General features: G+C 45.4%; 1 protein-coding gene across 2 annotated transcripts in view; it reads right to left on the bottom strand.

Moving 5' to 3' along the window:
* Window positions 1-21,708, bottom strand: part of LOC137439418 (kinase suppressor of Ras 2) — a 110,552-nt gene that overhangs the window by 8,048 nt on the left and 80,796 nt on the right. For both annotated transcript variants that reach the window (XM_078768432.1, XM_068135154.2), the window contains 3 exons: window positions 20,525-20,656; window positions 19,388-19,517; window positions 14,840-14,973 (listed from right to left, as the gene is read on the bottom strand). In XM_078768432.1, the coding sequence (XP_078624558.1) occupies window positions 14,840-14,973; window positions 19,388-19,517; window positions 20,525-20,656 (396 nt within the window). The remainder of the gene's footprint in view (window positions 1-14,839; window positions 14,974-19,387; window positions 19,518-20,524; window positions 20,657-21,708) is intronic.

The raw sequence follows: 21,708 nt of genomic DNA, 5'->3' as shown, positions 1-21,708 counted from the left end.
CCCTAGAGTTCAAAAGACCCCACAACCATCAGCCCCTCAGGTCGAGGACGATGGAGATAGTGGCACAGACACCCCGGGGTTTCCACCCCCGATAGGTCCAGGTCAGAAAGTATACCCTTCACTAGTGGAGTATCAGGCACCAGTGCAACGTGCGATAGAAACAAAGGGAGTGTTCCCCATGCGATGCGTGGGAATAGATGCAAACGGCGTGGTAGTAAGGGAACGGGTGCCTTGGAAGGAATCTGATTTAACGGCCATGCAAAAGAGGGTTCAGGAAATGTTGATCGACCAACCTTTGGATATAGTAATATTGCTCCGCCACTGGATTACAGAGGATGCCCCGGATTGGAGAGATATTTGTCATTTGGGAGCATCCATATTGCCACCAAAGGTATGGGCAAAGGCTAAAACCCTTTCACTATGGCCAATAGACGACCCCATGACTCGGGTGCCACCCATGGCCGGAAACGATTGGGTCATTTTGAAAAATCATCTCCTGACCAACATTGGCAATGCGCTAGTGCCACCTGGAGGACCAGATTGGGGAAAAATTGGCAACATAAAGCAAAAGGCAGGAGAATCAATCGGCGATTACCGAGAAAGAATAGAAAAAGCAATAGCTCGATGGGGCGGCTTAGGATTAATCCAAGTCGAGGACCTACCCGCTCCCCTGGTGAATAATTACCTAGTAGAAGGGCTTCGGCCCGCATTAAAGAAACAAGTGCATGCCGTCCTTTTCGGTTGGAAAGGAATGGGGACCAATGAATTATGTACGAAACTTGAACAATGTCCGGGCTCCTCCTCGGAGGAAAAGAAGGAAATTAAGGACGAAATGTTGCAGATGTTGGTAAGGGAAAAATTGGCCCAGCAACAAGCAACAAGAACAACGGGGAGCAAGAAGAAGAAACAAAAGGGGGCAGAAATAATGGGAAGTGACAGTGAGAGTGGGTCAAGTGATGACGAGACACTCGGTCCGGCACTGCAGGCAGCTGTGATGCAAGTACCCCGTGGACCACAAGGACCTAGTGGGCCAGGGAATCAGACGTGGGGACAACCCCAACAACCCCAACAACCCCAACAACCCCAATGGGCTGCTCCACCATGTTCTGTGCTAGGTCCCCCGCCGGCCTATTGGCCACCACAAACACCCATGCCAGGATGGGCACCGCAATGGGGACCCTCCAATATGGGCCCCACCCCATGGGTTACCCCCAATTCGGGCATGCCATACGGGCCTTGTGCCCCAGGCCAACAAATGCAGAGGGGAGGGCAAGGGCGCCCACCTCCCTACAAAGGGGGGCGAAGGCCAAACCAACAAAACCAACAGGGGGTTCCAGGACAGGGACCCCCAGGGAGAGGGGCATGCTTTGAATGTGGGCAAATGGGCCACTGGAGACGGGATTGTCCAAATTGTCCAAGGGGACCACGAGGGCCCCAGGGACAGCAAGGGCCGTCATATGGAAACGCCTATTGACGGGACGAATGCGGGCCGCCAAAGGAATGTCCATTGATAACGATGACCCCAGATGAGGAACCGACCTTGACGTTAGATGTAAATGGACAGCCACTAGAATTCTTAGTGGATACTGGTGCGACTCGCAGTTCTATCAATAAGGGACAACTACCTACCTTGAAACCCACACACAAGAGCGTCCAAATCCAGGGCGTTTCGGGAAAATTAGAAGCTCTCCCCGTATCAAAAGAGGCCCGAGTAATGTTCGGACCGCTAGAAGCTAAGCATGCATTTCTCATGACCACTACTGCCCCAACTAATTTACTAGGACGGGATTTGCTGTGTCGATTAGGTTGTAACATTGCGTGCACCAAAGAAGGTGTATACGTCGACGTCGGAGAATCGAACCGCGATTTATTAATGATGGCATTACAGCGAGCCAGCCCCACCGTGTATTGGTGGCGATTGGAGGAAGGGGCTCTAGCAACATGGACCCATGTGATCGACACGATTGGCGCGCAGACGCAAGAAATTCGTGATTGGCTAGAAGAACATCACATAGCCACAAAATTAAAATACAACCCGCCGCACTGCACCGCATGCTATGACGCGACTGGGAGCGATGATTATTATTTAGACATGGTTGCGGCAGCCTTAGGGGAAACCTCTGATCTTCAATTATCACACATATGGATTGGCCGAGAGGGAATTGGGATTACGGTAACCTTGTCGCCGCGCCAGAGATCGAAGGCTAAGTACCCCGAGGGGATGGTAGCGCATGTTACCCTTAGCACCGCCAGAGGATGGCCACCCGAGAGCATTGGATGGATGATGGACCGACTGCGGAAAACGCCAGTAAGGCGTCGATACAATGTTGAACACCGAACGGTCCATGTGTTGGACAACAATGAAGGGTTCATAATTAATTTGGCACCTCAGGACAGACGAGTTAGATTTGAGATGGTGGAACTACCACCCAAAGCGGCACACATGGTTAGAGCGGTCCCCACGACCCCAGGGGACTCCGATGGGTTGCTCGACACCGTCACCCCGTCACTATGGGCGCAACACGAGAATGAAGTAGGGCGCATTAGGGATGCACCCCCGTTGGTGATTCCAATTAAAGAGGGGTTACCTTTACCACACATTCGGCAGTACCCACTTCGGCACGAGGCCGATGCAGGCATTTTTCCGGTGATAGAATCGCTCGTGCAGCAGGGAATAATAATCGAAACCAACAGCCCATGTAACACCCCAGTTTTCCCAGTGCCAAAACCAATGACAGGAAAGTGGCGATTTGTGCAAGATTTGCGGGAGATTAACAAAATAATTCAGGGTATTCATCCGGTTGTACCAAATGCAGAAGTTCTGATGACTTCCATTCCGCCAGAGGCTACACATTTTACAGTCATAGACTTGTGTTCCGCCTTCTTTTCAGTGCCAATAGCTCCAGAGTCCCAGTACCTCTTCGCTTTCACCTTTAGGGGGAGACAATTCACCTGGACAGTGCTTCCGCAGGGTTTCGCAGATAGCCCCACCTTGTTTTCACGGGCGCTGCACCGCGATCTCGCGGATGTCCAGTTGGAAGGCGGCTCGGTGCTGTTGCAGTACATCGACGACTTATTAATCTGCTCTCCATCCAAGACAGCCTGCGAGACGGATTCACTAGCGCTGTTAAATGCGCTAGCCGAGAAAGGCCACAAGGTAGGCCGGGAGAAATTGCAATTTGTGCGGGAGATGGTTACATACTTCGGACACGCGATTTCGCATGGGAAACGTGAGCTCAACGCGAGCCGGGTCACGGCCATCATGGAAACCCCGTTGCCTCGTACACAAAGGGAGGTGTTGCGATTTTTGGGAATGGCAGGGTACTGTCGTACATGGATAATTGACTATGCGTTACTAGCAAAACCTCTGTATGAGGCGACGAAAAACGACCAGCCACGGATGGTAAAATGGACTGACAATCGAATACGCTGCTACGAAGGGCTCAAACGAGCCCTGGTAACGGCCCCAACCTTGGGCCTTCCCGACTATAAAAAGGCCTTCACACTTTTCACCCATGCAGTAGGGGGATTCGCGCAATCCGTGTTAACTCAGACTCATGGAGATAAGGAACGTCCGGTAGCCTATTTCAGCAAAAAGCTTGATGCGGTAGAACAAGGCTTTCCGCTGTGCTTACAAGCCGTGGCGGCTGCCCGATACGCAGTTGAGCGGACGGCCGACATAGTAATGGGACATGCGGTCCTTTTACAGGTACCGCATTGCGTTCATACGCTACTACAACAGCGAAACACACAGCACCTCACAGCCACTCGACTGATGCAATACGAAACGGCATTAATTATGGCACCTAACGTAACGGTGATGCGGTGCACCGTTCTTAACCCAGCGACACTTTTGCCAACAAAGGAGGAGGGAGTCCCGCACGTTTGTACGGACGTGGTCCAGTTAATATCGACGGTAAGGCCTGACTTACAGGACACTCCGCTACAGGAAGCCGATCACACCTATTATGTCGATGGTTCAGCCAAACGGGCATGGGATGGATCCCTGTTATCTGGGTACGCAGTATGCTCGGATACAGAGACGGTCGAAAGCGGCCGCCTCCCGCCCACCTGGTCAGCACAACAAGCTGAACTGTACGCACTCACAAGAGCGTGCGAAGTAAGCGAGGAAAAGGCAGTAACAATTTATACTGACTCGGCATACGCACACGGAGTGGTCCACGACAAAGGGGCCATATGGAAAATGAGAGGGTTCCTCACTTCAGCGGGAGCACTCATCAAAAATGGGGACTTAGTGCGAAATCTGCTTCATAGTATTATGCTACCACGTGAAATAGTTGTAGTTAAATGCCGAGGTCACCAGCGTACAGACGACGCTGTGGCCCGCGGAAATGCCCGAGCCGACGAAGCAGCAGGACAAGCGGCAAACCAACAGGTTGGGTATAATATGCCAGTAGTTACGCGCAAACAGGGCGCTAAAGCGACCGCCCAGGTAGACGTTCCGACATCCGCACCTACAGAGTTCGATGTAATACAATTACAAGCCGCGGCCTCAAACGTAGAACATCAAGATTGGATTAAATTGGGAGCTCAGCGCCCCGCGGAAGGACAAATGTGGACGATTAACGACAAACCCGTGGCACCGCGAGCTTTATTGCCATGGTTGGCACGCATGGCGCATCAAAATGGCCATGTGTGCCATAGGGGGGTGATGAGGCAGGTCACTTCCACCTGGGCAGCACCAGGCCTTTCGACTGTGGTTACCATGGTCTGTCGCTCGTGCGCTATATGTCAACGGAACAATAGGGGGGCTCCCCCCAGGCGCCGCCACAACGCGGGCCACCCGGCTCCGGTCGGGCCGTTCTGTCATATCCAGTTCGATTTTTTCAATTTACCACCTTGTATGTCCTTTAAGCATGTATTGGTAGTGGTGGACATGTTCACCAAGTGGGTAGAGGCCTACCCATGCGTCAAGGCTGACGCTATAACGGTGGCCAAGTGCCTTTTGCGGCACTTCATATGTCGATTCGGCGTCCCGCAGAAAGTGTCGTCCGATCAGGGCGGGCACTTCACAGGGGACGTCATTAAAGCCGTGTTAAAGGCCTTGGGGGTGATACAGTCGTTCCACTGTGTTTACCACCCACAATCGGCGGGACTTGTAGAACGAACGAATGGCACACTGAAAGGTAAGTTGGCAAAGATTTGCGACGAGACAGGCCTCAAGTGGCCGGAGGCCCTTCCGCTAGCGTTAATGAGCGTGCGCTCCACTCCAGGGCGCACCACTGGTCTCTCTCCGCACGAGATATTGATGGGTCGGCCCATGAGTTTGCCGGTATCGGCGCCAGTGGATATGGCAGCACTTGAATTACCTATCATGGATGACATGCTTTTAAAGTTTTGCATAGGTCTGTCCCATGTGGCGCGCAGCATACATGAACGTGTTCGGGAGGCCCTGCCGGAGCCAACAAGCAAGCCTATCCACACCTTCGAGGCAGGAGATTACGTGCTGGTGAAGCATTTCACCCGTAAGACTGCGCTCGAACCAAGGTGGACGGGGCCATTCCAAGTTCTCCTGACCACACCAACAGCGGTGTTTTGTGAGGGCAAGTCGTCCTGGGTACATGCCACACATTGTAAGTTGGCCATACCCACAAACACAGACACCTCAAACGCACCACCACAGATCGAGGATGCCGCACCACCGCCTGTTAGGGGTGGCGATCACACTTAGTTTAATATACCGCTTTGCCAGCACTGTACCTGCCGTGTCACGCCTCAAGTGGGGGGACATGAGGGCATGGGCGAACACGGAGACATATGCATATGGCGACCAAACCGTTAAGGTCCACCGGCAGAGAGTTATCTGGGGTCAGAGGATAAATATACCCTGCTGCCCCGTCAAGGAAGACGTATGGACACAGATAATGTGGAGGGCGTTGTACACAGACTCACATGGAAGGAAGACAGGTTTTGCTGCCCTCAGTCATATAAAGCAAGCGCCACGACAAGGCGGCACACCAATAGTAAACATGGCCAGGGCAGGTTACAAATGGGGAAAGGACTCGAACAATTTAACCACGCATGTATTACTGAACAGCGGCACTACTCTGTTATTACAATGTGAATTCATGACCTCACAGAGCTCCCCCTACGCCTACAGGCCACCATGCATCTCACACATATTAACTCCGCACCCACAGATCGAAAGCAAGAAAAAGCCAAAGGAAAACACGTATTGGACAGTGACCCGTGCAATGGCGAAGGTACAGAACCGATCACGTTGTTGGGTGTGTATGCATTTTCCTCACACCAGTACGACAGGGATAGAGATGGTAGTGCTGCCCCTGTCCCTACGCGATATGTGCTCAGGACCCTTGCGTACCCCATGTTTGACCACAACCTTGGAGCTGATAGGCCCAAAACCCCCAGCAGTGTGTTCCCGGGAGTTTCGATATACCCCACCCATTAAGCAGGCTTTGTTAGACAAACCACCTGACCCAGTCTGGGTGACAGAGCAAAAGGGACGGGTGTGTCTTATAGGAAAGGGACACGTTCAGATGGGAACCTCGGAATGCACCCATACCCTGCCATCCGCTAATCTGCCATCCGACGCCAGAGGGAGACAAAAGGGAGGCCCCCTTGTAATAACCATAGATGACCAGGCCCAGCATAACGTAACCAAGCTAACCATATCTTGGGGAGCACCAAGCGCCACCCGCGTTGAAATTAGTAAATGCATGGCCTCGGCCCTTATCCCACCCCATGGAGTGATGTTTATTTGCGGAAATAAGGCATATCCATACCTACCCGAACAGTGGGGAGGGACTTGTTATCTGGGATCCATCTTTCCCAAGGTAAATTTGGTAGATCATTTTAATGAAACAGGGTACACCCCTACCCACGAGAGGAAGAAACGATTCTCTCTTTGGAACCCGGATGGAACAGTAAGACTGGACGGACGTTGGTGGCAGGTTCTACTAGGAGCATTTTTTCCCCAGGCGGGAGTGACTATGAATGATTGGCGAATAGATAGTCTCGCATTAGTAATGGAACGAATTGGAAACGAAACCCGAATCGCAGAACTACAATTGGAAGACGAATTAGTGCATATGCGAACGATGGTGATGCAGAATCGAGTGGCTTTGGATATGTTGTTGGCAGAAAAGGGAGGAGTATGTGGGGTAATCGATGGAAAATGCTGCACATATATCCCCGATCACTCGGAAGGAATAGAGGCCTCAATCATTCGGCTTAAGGCCGCGACCCAGGATCTCACGGATAGCCGAAAGGGAAGGGAAGAAGCCAATAATGTATGGTCCAGCATATCAGCCTGGTTCAGAGGATGGACAGGGGTCATTGTAAAATGGCTATTGACAGGCCTGGCCATAGTCGTGGGAATCGTACTCGCCGTGGTTATAATGAAATCCCTAATCATGATTTGTGTGAGAAAATGTTTCACAGGATGGACCCCATCCACCGCCACCAACGGGATGTTACTTTCACTATATGGGAAGGATCCAAAGGCCATTGGTGAACCGGCCAACTCTATCGTCTCGGACCCCCACAATTGGGTTGATGGCCTCGACGTTTCGTGGCAAGAGGATGTGGCTTTAGGGATCTACGATTCCTGGCTTGAAATCGATGAACCTGTTGATGCTTGGGATTCTGATGATGATTATGATTTTGATTGGGATGATTATACCTGTGATTTAGAAAGTGTAGGTTCTTTTAAGAGCTATTGCTATTATGCCAGCAGTGAGGAGCGGATGGCAAACATGTATCCGGGATATCCGGGAGAACCACCTTCACCACCACTTACACCACCCGTAACAAGCAATTTGGGATCGTCTCAGCTTAAGACACCCAACACCTTGAATACTGACGCTGATACAGACTATGTGGAGATGGAGATTTGTGATTATGAGGAGATGGATATTGGTGATGATGAGTGTGCCTCCTTTTCTTCCACAGAGCAATCACACGTACAAGGCTTGATGGCATTGGACGTCGATTGTTTGCCCTGATTCGCGAGGACCACACCTGCATAAGGAGGGCCCCTAATCTGGCTGGCAACTGGGTCGCACCTACGCTGGGACGAGAGTGGATTCGGAATCCGGCCGGGCGGCAGCTATCTCCTAACCAGGCGCCTTCGTCGCGAATTATGGCTAACAATTTATGCGTTGAATGTTAGACGGCCAGTTAGGGCCGGTATCTCTCTCTGAGCATGCGTGACGCTTTGTCGCGCCTGGCATGTGACTGATTGGGATGCTGACCACTGGGGTATACGGTGTCTTTTCAAGGAGTTGTCTTGTAAAGACAAAGGGAGGAACTGTTAGCCATTAGGGTTTAAACCCCATGACTCAATTGATCATAACATCTGAAATTATATATTGTGCTTCTGAAAACTGATTTGAACTCAGCTGCAGGCAGAGGCGGGTGGACAAAATGTGGTTTCTAGGCTCGAGGTGCAGGATACAGGAAAAACCTGTGGATCCTTAGCCCAGTAAACAAGACCTTGAATGTATGTGCCAGACATAAGATAAATAGCCCACAACCCACGTACAGGGAAAAACATGTTGCCAAACGCCTTCTTCACAAAGGGAATAATTAATTATATATCTTTGTAGTTTCTAGTGTGTCTCCTAAATCAAGGACGTAACCAACCTCGGGAGAAATATAGACATTACATATCCTTTGATTGTTATTGTATTCAGCATGTGTATTCAATCATTAATCTACTATTATGCCTAGTGTCAAGAAAACCATTGAAGGTATTATGAGAATATTTCCTTCGGCCTGCGCTCGGGTCTGATGTGTTTAGATAAAGAGCCAAAAAAGGTCACCCTATCCTATGCTTACATCTTTTCAGTCTAAGTTTGGCCTTCTGCAGGAAGGGACGATGGTAGGTGGGTCTTTACGGCCCAGTTTTCTTTGTCTTTAGCGCAGACTCTTATCTGATATTTTTGCTATATATGAAATGCCTATTTGCTGATTTTGCAGTGAGTGTCTTGAAAATGCCCGCTGCGTGTCAGGCGGTGCATTCTTGAGCCTTGCTCCACACTGTGTGTTTGTAATCGATTTCATTAAACATTGCTGCTCTACTCCTTGTTCTCCTTGAGGTCATCGACCTCCACATATATATATATATATATATATATATATATATATATATATATATATATATATATATATATATATATATATATAAAACAATATATATATATATAAAACAATATATATATATATAAAACAATATATATATATATAAAACAATATATATATATATAAAACAATATATATATATATAAAACAATATATATATATATAAAACAATATATATATATATATAAAACAATATATATATATATAAAACAATATATATATATATAAAACAATATATATATATATAAAACAATATATATATATATAAAACAATATATATATATATAGAACAATATATATATATATATATATATATATATACTGTATATATATATATATATATATATATACTGTATATATATATATATATATATATATATATATATATATATATATATACTGTATATATATATATATATATATATATATATATATATATATATATATATATATATATATATATATATATATATATATATACTGTATATATATATTAGCTGAGGAGCTGAGGAACTGAGGAAGCGTCGATACTGAGGAACGGGCTTATTTTAGCTGAGGCTAATGACTGTACCTGAGTTGCTGTGTTGTCATGATTTTCACCAATCATAATACAAACAATTACTTTGCACAAATGTATTTGTTGTGTTTGTGATATTACATTTTTATAGGCAATTTAATTTAGGTTGAAGATTTCGGTTGAATGTTTTTTTTTCAAGAAAGAACCCCTCAGCACATACATAGGGGACGGGTAGGTGCAGACTGGAAGTTTGGGACGATTACACCTCACCACCACGTAATTCAAAACAACTCACCACCAAGTAATTCAAAACACCGCACCACCACGTAATTCAAAACAACACACTACCACGTAATTCAAAACACCTCACCACCACGTAATTCAAAATACCTCACCACCAAGTAATTCAAAACACCTCACCACCATAAAACATGGAATAAAAACAACTCACCACCACAAAATTAAAAACACCTCACCACCACGAAATTGAAAACACCTCACAGCCATCAAGCACGTAATAAAAACACCTCACCACAACGAAATTAAAAACACCTCACAGCCATAAAACACGTAATAAAAACACCTCACAGCCATAAAACACGTAATAAAAACACCTCACAGCCATCAAGCACGTAATAAAAACACCTCACCACAACGAAATTAAAAACACCTCACAGCCATAAAACACGTAATAAAAACACCTCACAGCCATAAAACACGTAATAAAAACACCTCACAGCCATAAAACACGTAATAAAAACACCTCACCACCACGAAAATAAAAACACCTCACAGCCATAAAACACGTAATAAAAACACCTCACAGCCATAAAACATGTAATAAAAATACCTCACAGCCATAAAACACGTAATAAAAACACCTCACCACCACGAAAATAAAAACACCTCACAGCCATAAAACACGTAATAAAAACACCTCACAGCCATAAAACATGTAATAAAAATACCTCACAGCCATAAAACACGTAATAAAAACACCTCACCACCACGAAAATAAAAACACCTCACAGCCATAAAACACGTAATAAAAACACCGCACAGCCATAAAACATGTAATAAAAATACCTCACAGCCATAAAACACGTAATAAAAACACCTCACCACCACGAAAATAAAAACACCTCACAGCCATAAAACACGTAATAAAAACACCTCACAGCCATAAAACACGTAATAAAAACATCTCACCACCACAAAATTAAAAACACCTCACAGCCACAAAACACGTAATAAAAACACCTCACAGCCATAAAACACGTAATAAAAACATCTCACCACCACAAAATTAAAAACACCTCACAGCCATAAAACACGTAATAAAAACACCTCACAACCACGAAATTAAAAACACCTCACCACTACGTCATTTAAAAACATCTCACAACCACGAAATTAAAAACACCTCACCACTACGTCATTTAAAAACACCTCACCACCAAGTAATTCAAAACACCTCACCACCACATAATTCAAAACACCTCATCACCAACTAATTCAAAACACCTCATCACCAACTAATTCAAAACACCTCACCACCACCTAATTAAAAACACCTCACCACCACGTAATTATAAATACCTCACCACCACGTAATTCAAAACACCTCACCACCATGTGATTTAAAAACACCTCACCACCACATAATTAAAAACACCTCACCACCACGTAATTATAAATACCTCACCACCACGTAATTCAAAACACCTCACCACCATGTGATTTAAAAACACCTCACCACCACCTAATTAAAAACACCTCACCACCACGTAATTATAAATACCTCACCACCACGTAATTCAAAACACCTCACCACCATGTGATTTAAAAACACCTCACCACCATGTGATTTAATAACAACTCACCACCATGTGATATTAAAACACCTCACCACCACGTCATTTGAAAACACCTCACTACCACATAATTCAAAATACCTCACCACCACGTGATTCAAAACCACCACAACGTTATTAAAAACACTTCACAACCACAGAAACAAAAGTTTGAGGGAGTCGATAAGTGACAACACAGACACTGCCCAGATGTGTCGATATATCGATAAATGACTGTACCCGAGTTGCCGTTTTGTCATGGTTTAAACCATCATAATTCAAACAATTATTTTGCACAAATGTATTTGTAATATACGTGATATCACATTTTATAAACAATTGAAGTTGGGGAAAAAAAAAAATCCCCAAAAAATTCAAAAAAAAAAGAAAAATTGCAATAAAAAAAAAAATACCCTTAGGACATACCGACGGGAGAGATATGTGCATACCAGAAGTTTGGTACGATTTCACAAAAGTTTGAGGGAGTAGTTCAGTGACAACACAACACAGGACAGGACAGACACTGTACAAATATATATATATATACATACACACACACACATTAAGGTCCCACAGTTGACAGTGCATGTCAGAGCAGAAACTCTGCCATGAAGTCCAAGCAACAGGACAATGTTCCAACACGTTCCAACAGGACAATGACCCCAAGCATACAGCCAAAGCAACATTGGAATGGCTTCAGAACAAGAACCTGAAAATCCTCAAGTGACCCAGCCAAAGCCAAGTCTTGAATCCTATTGAGAATCTGTGGAAAGACTTGAAGATTACTGATCACCAAAGCTCCCCATCCAACTTCACAGAGCTTGAGCAAATCTGCAAGGAAGAATGGGAGAAACTCCCCAATTCCAGATGTGCAAAGCTGATAGACATATCCAAGAATACCCGAAGCTTTAATCACTGCCAAAGGCGTTTCTACTTAGTATTGACTCAAGGGGTTGAATATTTATGTAAATGAGATATTTCTGTAATTAATTTTTAATTATTTTGTTAAAATGTTTAAAACAAAAAATCTTCTGACATTATGGGGTATTATGTGCAGGTTGGTGACAAAAACTCTAAATTTAATAGATTTTAAATTTAGGTTGTAACACAACAAAATGTGAAAAACGTCAAGGTGTGTCTGGATAACTCCTGTATTACATACACACTTTCTGAAGGCATTTTAAATTGGGGTGTAACAGTAATTTCCATTCTGCATAAGGAAAATAAATATTTAAATGCCATAGGTTCAATTCCAAACAGGAAATAAAACCGATTCCATTGAAATATCTATATACTGACAATTAACCTTTGCATTTAACTTTTTTGAGCATTGACCTTTGAATTTGAAGGGCAAGTACAAGCCCCCACCGTATGATGATCATAGATCCCACCAAGATCCAACATATGATGCTCAATCACCCAAAGTGCCGCCATTTCATGTTTTTACAACAATTTGATTTAGAATTGAAAGTTTTAATTGGGACGTTGACCTTCCCCATGTGAAAATGAAGCGTACTGAAACTTTCAGGAAAATTGGCCAAGGGTTTTGGAAAAGTATAAGTAGACTTGGCAGGATTCAAATTTTACCAGTGTCGATAAACATCGATTTTAGATCATACACAGGCTGCCAAAAAAGAATTCCATTGTTAATTGGCAAATTTTAGACAATGGCAACGCAAAAAATGATGGCTAAAACCTTATTAGAGTTCCATTCATGTTAAAAAAACATAGGCGCAATACTCCTGGTGCTCACTTGGTAGAATAAACAGTATACTACAATGACTACAGGTATTTTAAACCAATTTGAATGGTTTCTAGAAGACAAGGCAGCATGTAGAATCATATTAACATAATCATAAGGTGTTAAACAACAAAATATACCTATTTTGGGGGGCAACCCCTCCCTCCCCCCCCCCCCTCCCTGTCCTGTATATCTCCTCAGACCCCAATTTTTCTAATGCCTTGTACCAAAATTGGTACATCACGGGTGATGAAGGTTGTGGTGAAGTTTCATTGAAATTGTGCGTGTAGTTTCAGAGAAAAGTGCAATTACCTATTTTTGGGGGCAACCCCCGAGTAGACCCCTCACGGCCCGATTTTTTTTTAATGCTGTCAACAAACTTTGGTGTAAAACATGGGTGATTAAGGTTGTGGTCACGTTTCAATGAAATTGTGTGTGTAGTTTCAGAGAAGAAAGCAAATATCTATTTTGGGGGGTCAAACCTGGACCTACTTTGACCCCCCCCCCCCCCACCCCAAATACCCTTCTAAACCTCCATTTTATTAGTGCCGTGAACAAACTTCGGTACATCATCCCAGGGGTGAAGGTTGTGGTCAAGTTTTATTGAAATTGTGTGTGTAGTTTCAGAGAAGAAAGCAAATTCCTATTTTGGTTGGGGGTCAAACCTGGATCCACTTTGACCCCCGGTAAACCCCCTTAGACCACAATTTTTTTAATGCCGTGAACAAACTTTAGTCACAACATAACAAATATAATTTGTGCCAAATTTGGTCACAATCACATCAGTGGTTCCGGAGAAGGAGTTTCAAGTGTTTACGGACGGACGGACGGACAACGCGCCATCGCATAAGCTCCCCAGAACTTCGTTCCAGGTGAGCTAAAAATGCAATGAGAGAAGCAGGTATTTCTGCCAAAACAGCCGAATCTGGGGTGGAAAATCCAGTGGGAAGTGCACGTGTGGGGTTAAAGGTGAGAAAAAGCATACGTACTCGTTAGGTTTTCCCTGGGTGATTACACTCTGATAGTAGCAGAAGCATTACGTACACACTGTAATAATTACACAATACTGAAAATTTAAAACAGTGGAAATCTAAACAAATGCTCAAAAAGAAACATCAATCAGTTTTGCTCGTCAAAATTATCAAAAGATAAAAATGGAATTCAGCCAAACTTGGACAAGAAACAAATAGACTCGTGTGCATGTGTATGTGAATATGTATACGTCACACTCACCTCTATGACGTCTCGCCTGTGTTTAAATCCCTACCCGGCTATAAACTGTCATCCTGGTGTTTCACAAGCAAGGCGATTCATCAATGTGTGTGCCGTCCCTCAGATGGACGTTAAACTAGTCGTCTCGTCCACCAATATTAGTTAGTGGATGTTAAATGCCCCCATGGTGCCCTTCGCGAAGAGTAGGCGAGCCAGAGCAGGCACCATGAACAAATTACAAATTCCTGCCCCAACTACAACTGGGAGAGGAATGGCAAAACTCCCTGCATGACCCCAGGCCAAGCGACTGCTTCGGCGGAAGCGGCGCTGCTCTATAACACAGAGTATGGTACATGGGATCGGACATGTATATGTGAAGATTGACCGACTCACTCGGCAGATTTCCAGAAGTGACAAGGATGTGAGCGTCGGCGGTTCAGCTTTGGCAGCTTTTCGATCATTTCCATGAGTTGCGTCACTGTAGGCCGCTCTTCAGCTTCATTGGACCAGCATGCCAGAATTATCTCCTACAAAAGAAGTGAGTGTACAATCTGAGCAATTGGAACAACTTCAGCCCTTATCGCATATAAACTGAGATAAGTGTTTGGCTGCACTTACCAGAAAACCAAATACATCTGTGGCACAGCAAAGAAGTACTCACATACCAAATAGCAGTTTCCCCTGTCCCCCAACTCCCAGAAAACAATGAAAATTCAACTATGAGAAGTGGCAAAAAATGGGATGATCAAAACAGTAAGATAACTTCCTAACTCTCTTCAATCCCACTCCACCCTCCAGGTCTTTAAAACAGCTGTTCACCACCATCTCTTATCTTCCCCCATCCAAAACCTTGATCTTTTCTACCCCCGTTAATTCACCCCAGATCCACTTTTCTGAAATACCAACTTCTTTCCTGGAATTCCGAGCTGTATCCATGTGTTTTTTTACCTCTCCCCCTTCCCCCCCCCCCCTCCCCACACCTCCTCTCCCCAAGCCCTCTCCCTCCCACACATCTCCCGATGACCCTGCTCTCAAATGTTGTACTTGTGTGCTTCCCCCTCTCTCCCCAACTTGTCTCCCGCTCCCTTTATTTCGTCTTATGTCTCCGTTTGTTTTTTTGTCATTAATGTTAGCTCTTACATGAGCCTCGATCTTGTATACAACAACAACAAAAAAAGAAAAGATAAAGGCTAATCAAGGCTGCTGAGGCCCTTTTGTGGTTTCTCTTTTCCGCTCTTCTCAAGTCCTCCTTGGCCATATTTAAGCCAAAGATTCCCTGGATGGTATTTGCTCGTGTTAAGCTGTCCCAGGTGATGATTCGACAGTGAATAATGTGATGTTCATGGGTGATAACAACATATATCAATGTGAACCCCAGGAGTTTTCCAGTAAATTTCAAACACATTTGCACCATTTCCTACTGTATAAATCCTGCTGTTGATACTCAGTTGCACCATTTAAAATGTACAAAAGCTGCTTATTTTTGATGGTTTAGAAGTCGATAACTCCACTAACCTTTCTGAACTATCCCGAGTTAAGGGGACATTAAATGTGCAGAAATCCCTTGCCAATCTCTTGAGATACACAGCTGTGACATCACAGGCTTTGGTAAATCACTGGCAGTTCACTCAAAGAGAACGTGTTTGACTCTGCATGAATTATGGAGCAATATTCAAGTAAAATAAGTATTGAGCCTGGTGTTGGCTTAGCGGTTAGGGTGCCGGCTTGGTATCCTAGGATCCTGGGATCCTGGGTTCGAATCCCGGTCGATCGCTGAATTAACGCCAGAGGGGTTGACTCAGCATGCCATCCTTCCTAGGTCGGCAAATTGAGTACCAATTCACTGGTAATTCCCTGTGTGTGGCAAGAGGCGACTAACAGGGTTGGCGGCAGGAAGGGCATCCGGCCATAAAACATTGCTTCAAAAAGGGGACCACGGTGGCCAAAAAAGGCTAACCCCCGCTCTGTGGGGAAAAATGGCCTCTAAAGGCGGCTCTTATTTTTTATTTTTTTTATTTTTTTGGTATACAAGATCGAGGCTCGTGAAAGAGCGAACATTAATCACACAGAAAGACAAACAGACACACAAAACAAATAACATCGGGAGCGGTAGACAAGATGGGGAGAGAGGGGGAAGGACACAAACACAACATTTGAGAGCAGGGACCGAGAGACATAGAGACATCGAGAGAACTGTGGGAGGGAGAGGGCTTTGGGGCGGAGGCATGGGAAGGGGGGGGGGGTGGGAGAGGTATAAAACATATGGACACTGCCAAGACTTCCAGGAAAGAAGTTGGAATTTCAAACAAGGTGGATCTGGGGTGAATTAGTGGGGGTAGAAAAGATCAAGGTTTTGGATGGGGGAAGATAAGAGATGGTGGTGAACAGCTGTTTTGAAGACCTGGAGGGAGGAGTGTGATTGAAGTGAGTGTGGGAGTTTGTTCCAGAGGCGGGAGAAAAGAGGAATGAAAGAGTGAAGGTGAGCAGAGAGCCGAGATTTCGGCAGTTTAACCATCAGAGGGTGGCTGGCAGATCTTGTGCGACCTGTAGGAATATTTGGGGGACAGAGCACAGAGAGAGCTGGGGGAGCAAGGCCGGAGAGGAGTCGGTAGAAGACAGAAAGACCACCTACCTGCCTGCGGTGAGTGAGTGAAAGGCCCTCAGAGATAGCTTCATCGCAGGAGATTCCAATGATTCTGAAAGCTTTGGATTCAACAGCGTGAAGCCGAGCCAGGTGTGAGGCAGGAGCACCAGCCCATAGGGGAGAACAGTATTCCATTGAGCTGCGGATGAAAGCCTTGTATGTGGTGAGGAGCTCAGGTGTGCCTAGGAAGGACTTCGCACGACGGAGGATGCCCAGTCGGCGACTGGCTTTGGAGGCCAGCTTGGAAATGTGGTTTTCCCAAGAAAGATCATGGCAGATGGTGAGACCCAAAAGCTTGAGCGACAGAACTTCTTGGAGAGGATTGTTGAGAAAGTAGATGGGAGGGTTGTCCAGTCGATCTTTTCGGAGAGACATAGTAAGAGTGTGAGATTTGTCAGGATTGAAAGACATGTTCCACATGTTTGACCAGTCTGTGATTTTGTCCAGGTCTTCAGAGAGTGAGGAGGCTGCAGACTGCCGATCTGAGGGAAGAGGAATGGAGCGGCAGAGAGTGGAGTCATCAGCAAAGAGATACAGAGGATTTTCCAGAGAGTCGGAGAGATCATTGATAAAGACCAGAAAAAGCACAGGGCCCAGCACACTGCCTTGGGGAACTCCAGCCTGAACGGGAAGGGGAGATGAGAGAAATCCATTCAGGGCCACACGTTGACTACGACCAGAGAGGAAGTCCGCAAGCCATGCATGGAGATTTCCATGGATACCATAGGAGGAGAGTTTGGTGAGCAGAGCTGGGTGCCAGACCGTATCGAAGGCACGTGATATGTCAAGGGAGACAGCTCTGATTTCCTGTTTGGCATTGAGGACCTCCATCCATTGTTGAGACAGCAGAAGCAGCATGTCCAGAGTAGAGTGACCTGGTCTGAAACCAAATTGATGATCAGAGATCAAGCCATTGGAGAAGAGGAAAGATTTCATATCCGAAGCAATGATGGATTCCATGACTTTGCTGATAATTGGGAGCAGGCTGATTGGTCTGTAGTTGCAAGGATCTGTTTTTGCACCTTTTTTTGTGTAAAGCGGTAATGTTTGCTGATTTCCAGGATGCTGGCAGATGACCTTGAGCAAAGGATAGGGTGAAAAGAACAGAGAGAGGGTGAGATAGAGCGGCAGAGCAGGATTTTAGGACCCGTGGGCTGATGCCATCTGGTCCAGTTGCAGAATCAGAGTTGAGGTTTGACAAAAACTCCTCCACCTTGTCAGGAGAGAAGGTCACAGAGTCCAGGAGCAGTTTGGTTCGACTGGGAAAGGTGGGAACAGAGAGAGATGGGTTTGGGACTAAGGATTTTGAGGCAAACACAGAGTTGAGGCATTCGGCTTTGTTAAGTAAAATAAGTAATTGCTTATTATAATTATAAATAATTGCTTATTCAAGTAAAATAAGTAATTCACAGGCAAGGAACATGGAACGTAAACAAAATTGTGAGGCAAATCCAAGGTGTCCCTTGGGCAAAGTCTCAGCAACAATGAGCCCAAACACCTGGTATTCACAGGGATTAGTTACTCCATTGTATGGTTGGCATTAGTGATACATGAGCAGTTCACAAGGAATGGAACTACATCATGTTATGGGGCATTGCGAAGCATGATTTGGGAAACTGGAGCTAATATGCTGCGATCACCTGGGGATAAAATGCTCAATTTTTTCAGTGTAGCAAAATCTTTCCAAGAAAAAACAGGACATGAACAAAACATTCCCAAAGGCACAGCGCACACACACACACACACACACACACACACACACACACACACACACACACACACACACACACACACACACACACACACACACACACACACACACACACACACACACACACAAAGCCAATTTACAGAATCTTTCCTGCTATTGTTTGAACTTGTAGCATTAACATTTGTTTTGTTGATAGTGTATTGTTTACCTGTGCTTGTAACACTTAACATCTGGCTATACAAAATCCATGGCCATGCTGCTTTGAACTTACTTAACAGGTGCTTCACACGTATCTCTCATCAATTTTTTCAATCATTTGGTCTCTTCATTGCATGATATATTTATATAACTATGAGAATATGTTTTACATACTCATGCAAAGAATTTAATGAAATAAAGTGCACTTAAGACATCATACTGCACACCCACAAAGAAATGTGCTCCGATAGAGATGACCCAAGTTTACACATTCACGTTCTTGCGACAGCAATACAATGGCAGAAAAGATTGGCACATTGGAAAGAAGGTAGGAGATGAAGACTAGCGGCACCGAGAGAGAGAAGTAATGGATGGAAGGTGGACACACCAAAATTTCCTTGACTGCGCAGACTGGAGTCAGATCCGGCTTAAGGCCATTCCCCACTTGCCAGATTATCGACTCTGAAGGGAGGCCAGGGAATGGCCAGTCTCTCGCCTGGAGTTCATACCAAATGGTTCTGAAAGGTTTCGGACACAAGTGAAGGAAACACGGAGAATTAGCATGGGTCTGCAGTGAAAAAGAAGAGAGCGAAATGAGATGGTGCTAAATCTGAACCTGGTATTATAACTCTACATTAGATTTTAAAAAGATGATGCATATTTTAGTCAAAAGTTTCATCTCCAACAAACATTGGAAATTAATGTAAAAAATTGATATTTCAAATGTCAATGGGATTAATACAATGAAAGCGGAAAATAAACCATTTCTCACTGAAGATTGTTTACATTCAGCGTAAGCTTCCCAGGGACTGTCCCTGTCCTTTCCGGCGGTACATTGGTGTGCACTCAATTGTCTAAAAGCTTACATCTGGCCTTGCTCTTCTCTCTTACCTCTGCAAGCTACTCCATGTTGCAGGAATTTCTCAAGAAACTCATCTTCTCACGATCCACCAACCTAGGCTGCTGCATTCACTCATTCTCTCAGTCTCCGTGTCCATGGTCTGTCTCGTCCTCCAAACTTTAGCCTTTCAAATGTGCTGCCCATCTCTTCCCCTTATGCACTCATTCTAGGAATCCTTTATCCCCCCCCCCCCCCCCCATCCCCTTCTCTTCTCTCTCTGTCTCTTTCTCTGTCTGTCTGTCTGTCTCTTTCGCTGTCTCTGTCTCTCCCCCTCTCTCTGTCTGTCTCTCCCCCTCTCTCTCTGTCTGTCTCTCTCTCTGTCTCTCCCCCTCTCTCTCTCTGTCTCTCCCCCTCTCTCTGTCTCTCCCCCTCTTTCTCTGTCTGTCTCTCCCCCTCTCTCTGTCTGTCTCTGTCTCTCCCCCTCTCTCTCTCTGTCTCTGTCTCTCCCCCCCTCTCTCTCTCTCTCTGTCTGTCTGTCTCTGTCTCTGTCTCTCCCCCCCCTCTCTCTCCCTTTTTCTTTCTTTTTTTCTTTCTCTTTCTCTCTCTCTCTCTCTCTTTCTCTCTTTCTCTCTTTCTCTCTCTCTCTCAAAATATTTTCAGAGTGAAGGGAAACAAAAATCTTACCCAAAAGCAAACACATCTGCTTGTTTGGAAAACGGAAGCTTGTCTGCATCAATGGCTGGAGAAAGGACACGTACGATTTCCGGGGACAAGTAGCACAACCAGCCCTGTGGTATCTTCAGCTCACTGTCACGTCTGCACAGCCCACAAAAACACACACATCCATGACTAAAACTGCATTTATTAATCCATTTAGCACCAGCATTAAAATTAAATTATATGTCATAAATATAATGTGATTAGAATTCGAGCACATCTATAAAGTATGTACTATTAGAATGTGAGTATGTGTGAAAACACCAACACACAAACATCACACAAACACTAACACACCAGCACACAAACAAACACCAGCACATAAGCACAACCACACCAGCACACAGACACAACCACACCAGCACACAGACACAACCACACCAGCACACAGACACAACCACACCAGCACACAGACACAACCACACCAGCACACAACCACACCAGCACACAACCACACCAGAACACAGACACAACCACACCAGCACAACACATAAAACAAGTCCTAACGAAGGTCTGCTCTTCTCTCTGCAAACTCTCCTTGCTCTTTCTAAAATGTAAGCGAAACAATAATATAAATATCCCCGAGTGGGCTAAGAGTTATCACTTGAGGTTGTAGCTCAGACCTCTGGTGATAGGGAGGAACTCCCCCTCCCCCCCTCAGGAACCTCCTCCACCAGGATTCCCTCCCCCCCCCACCCCCCCTCCCAGGAGCCTCCTGATCCCCTGGGAGCCCCCATGACCCAAAATCGAAAAATCAAAACCTGAACGATTGTGTGGGCCATCGAGTAGAAGGGCTGTATCGTGCTTCATAGCAATCGATTGGAAAATAAAGGATGAGTAGGGATGCTAAGTTTCAGGAGTAAACCCCCTACGCCCCTGCCCTCCCCCTCGGGAGCCCCCTGATGCCTTGGGAGGACCCTGTTCCAAAATCTAAAAATCTAATCAGTTGATAAATCAGTTGATAAACAAGGGACAAGTAGGGATCCGAAGCTTTAGGGGGTAGTCCCCCTCATCCCCCTCCCCTCCCCCTCCCACCCACCACGCCCCCATCCCCAGGAGTGCATATGATCCGAAATCGAAAAATCTAAGCTTGAACAGTTGTGCAGGCCACTGCCTTGTATTCATGTGTCAAGTTTTAGAACAATCGGCTG

This window comes from Myxine glutinosa, chromosome 14, assembly GCF_964187855.1.
Source record: "Myxine glutinosa chromosome 14, kmMyxGlut1.1, whole genome shotgun sequence".
NCBI lineage: Eukaryota > Metazoa > Chordata > Myxini > Myxiniformes > Myxinidae > Myxine > Myxine glutinosa.
Note: the sequence above shows the minus strand (reverse complement) of the source record. Positions and strands in the feature narration are given on the sequence as shown.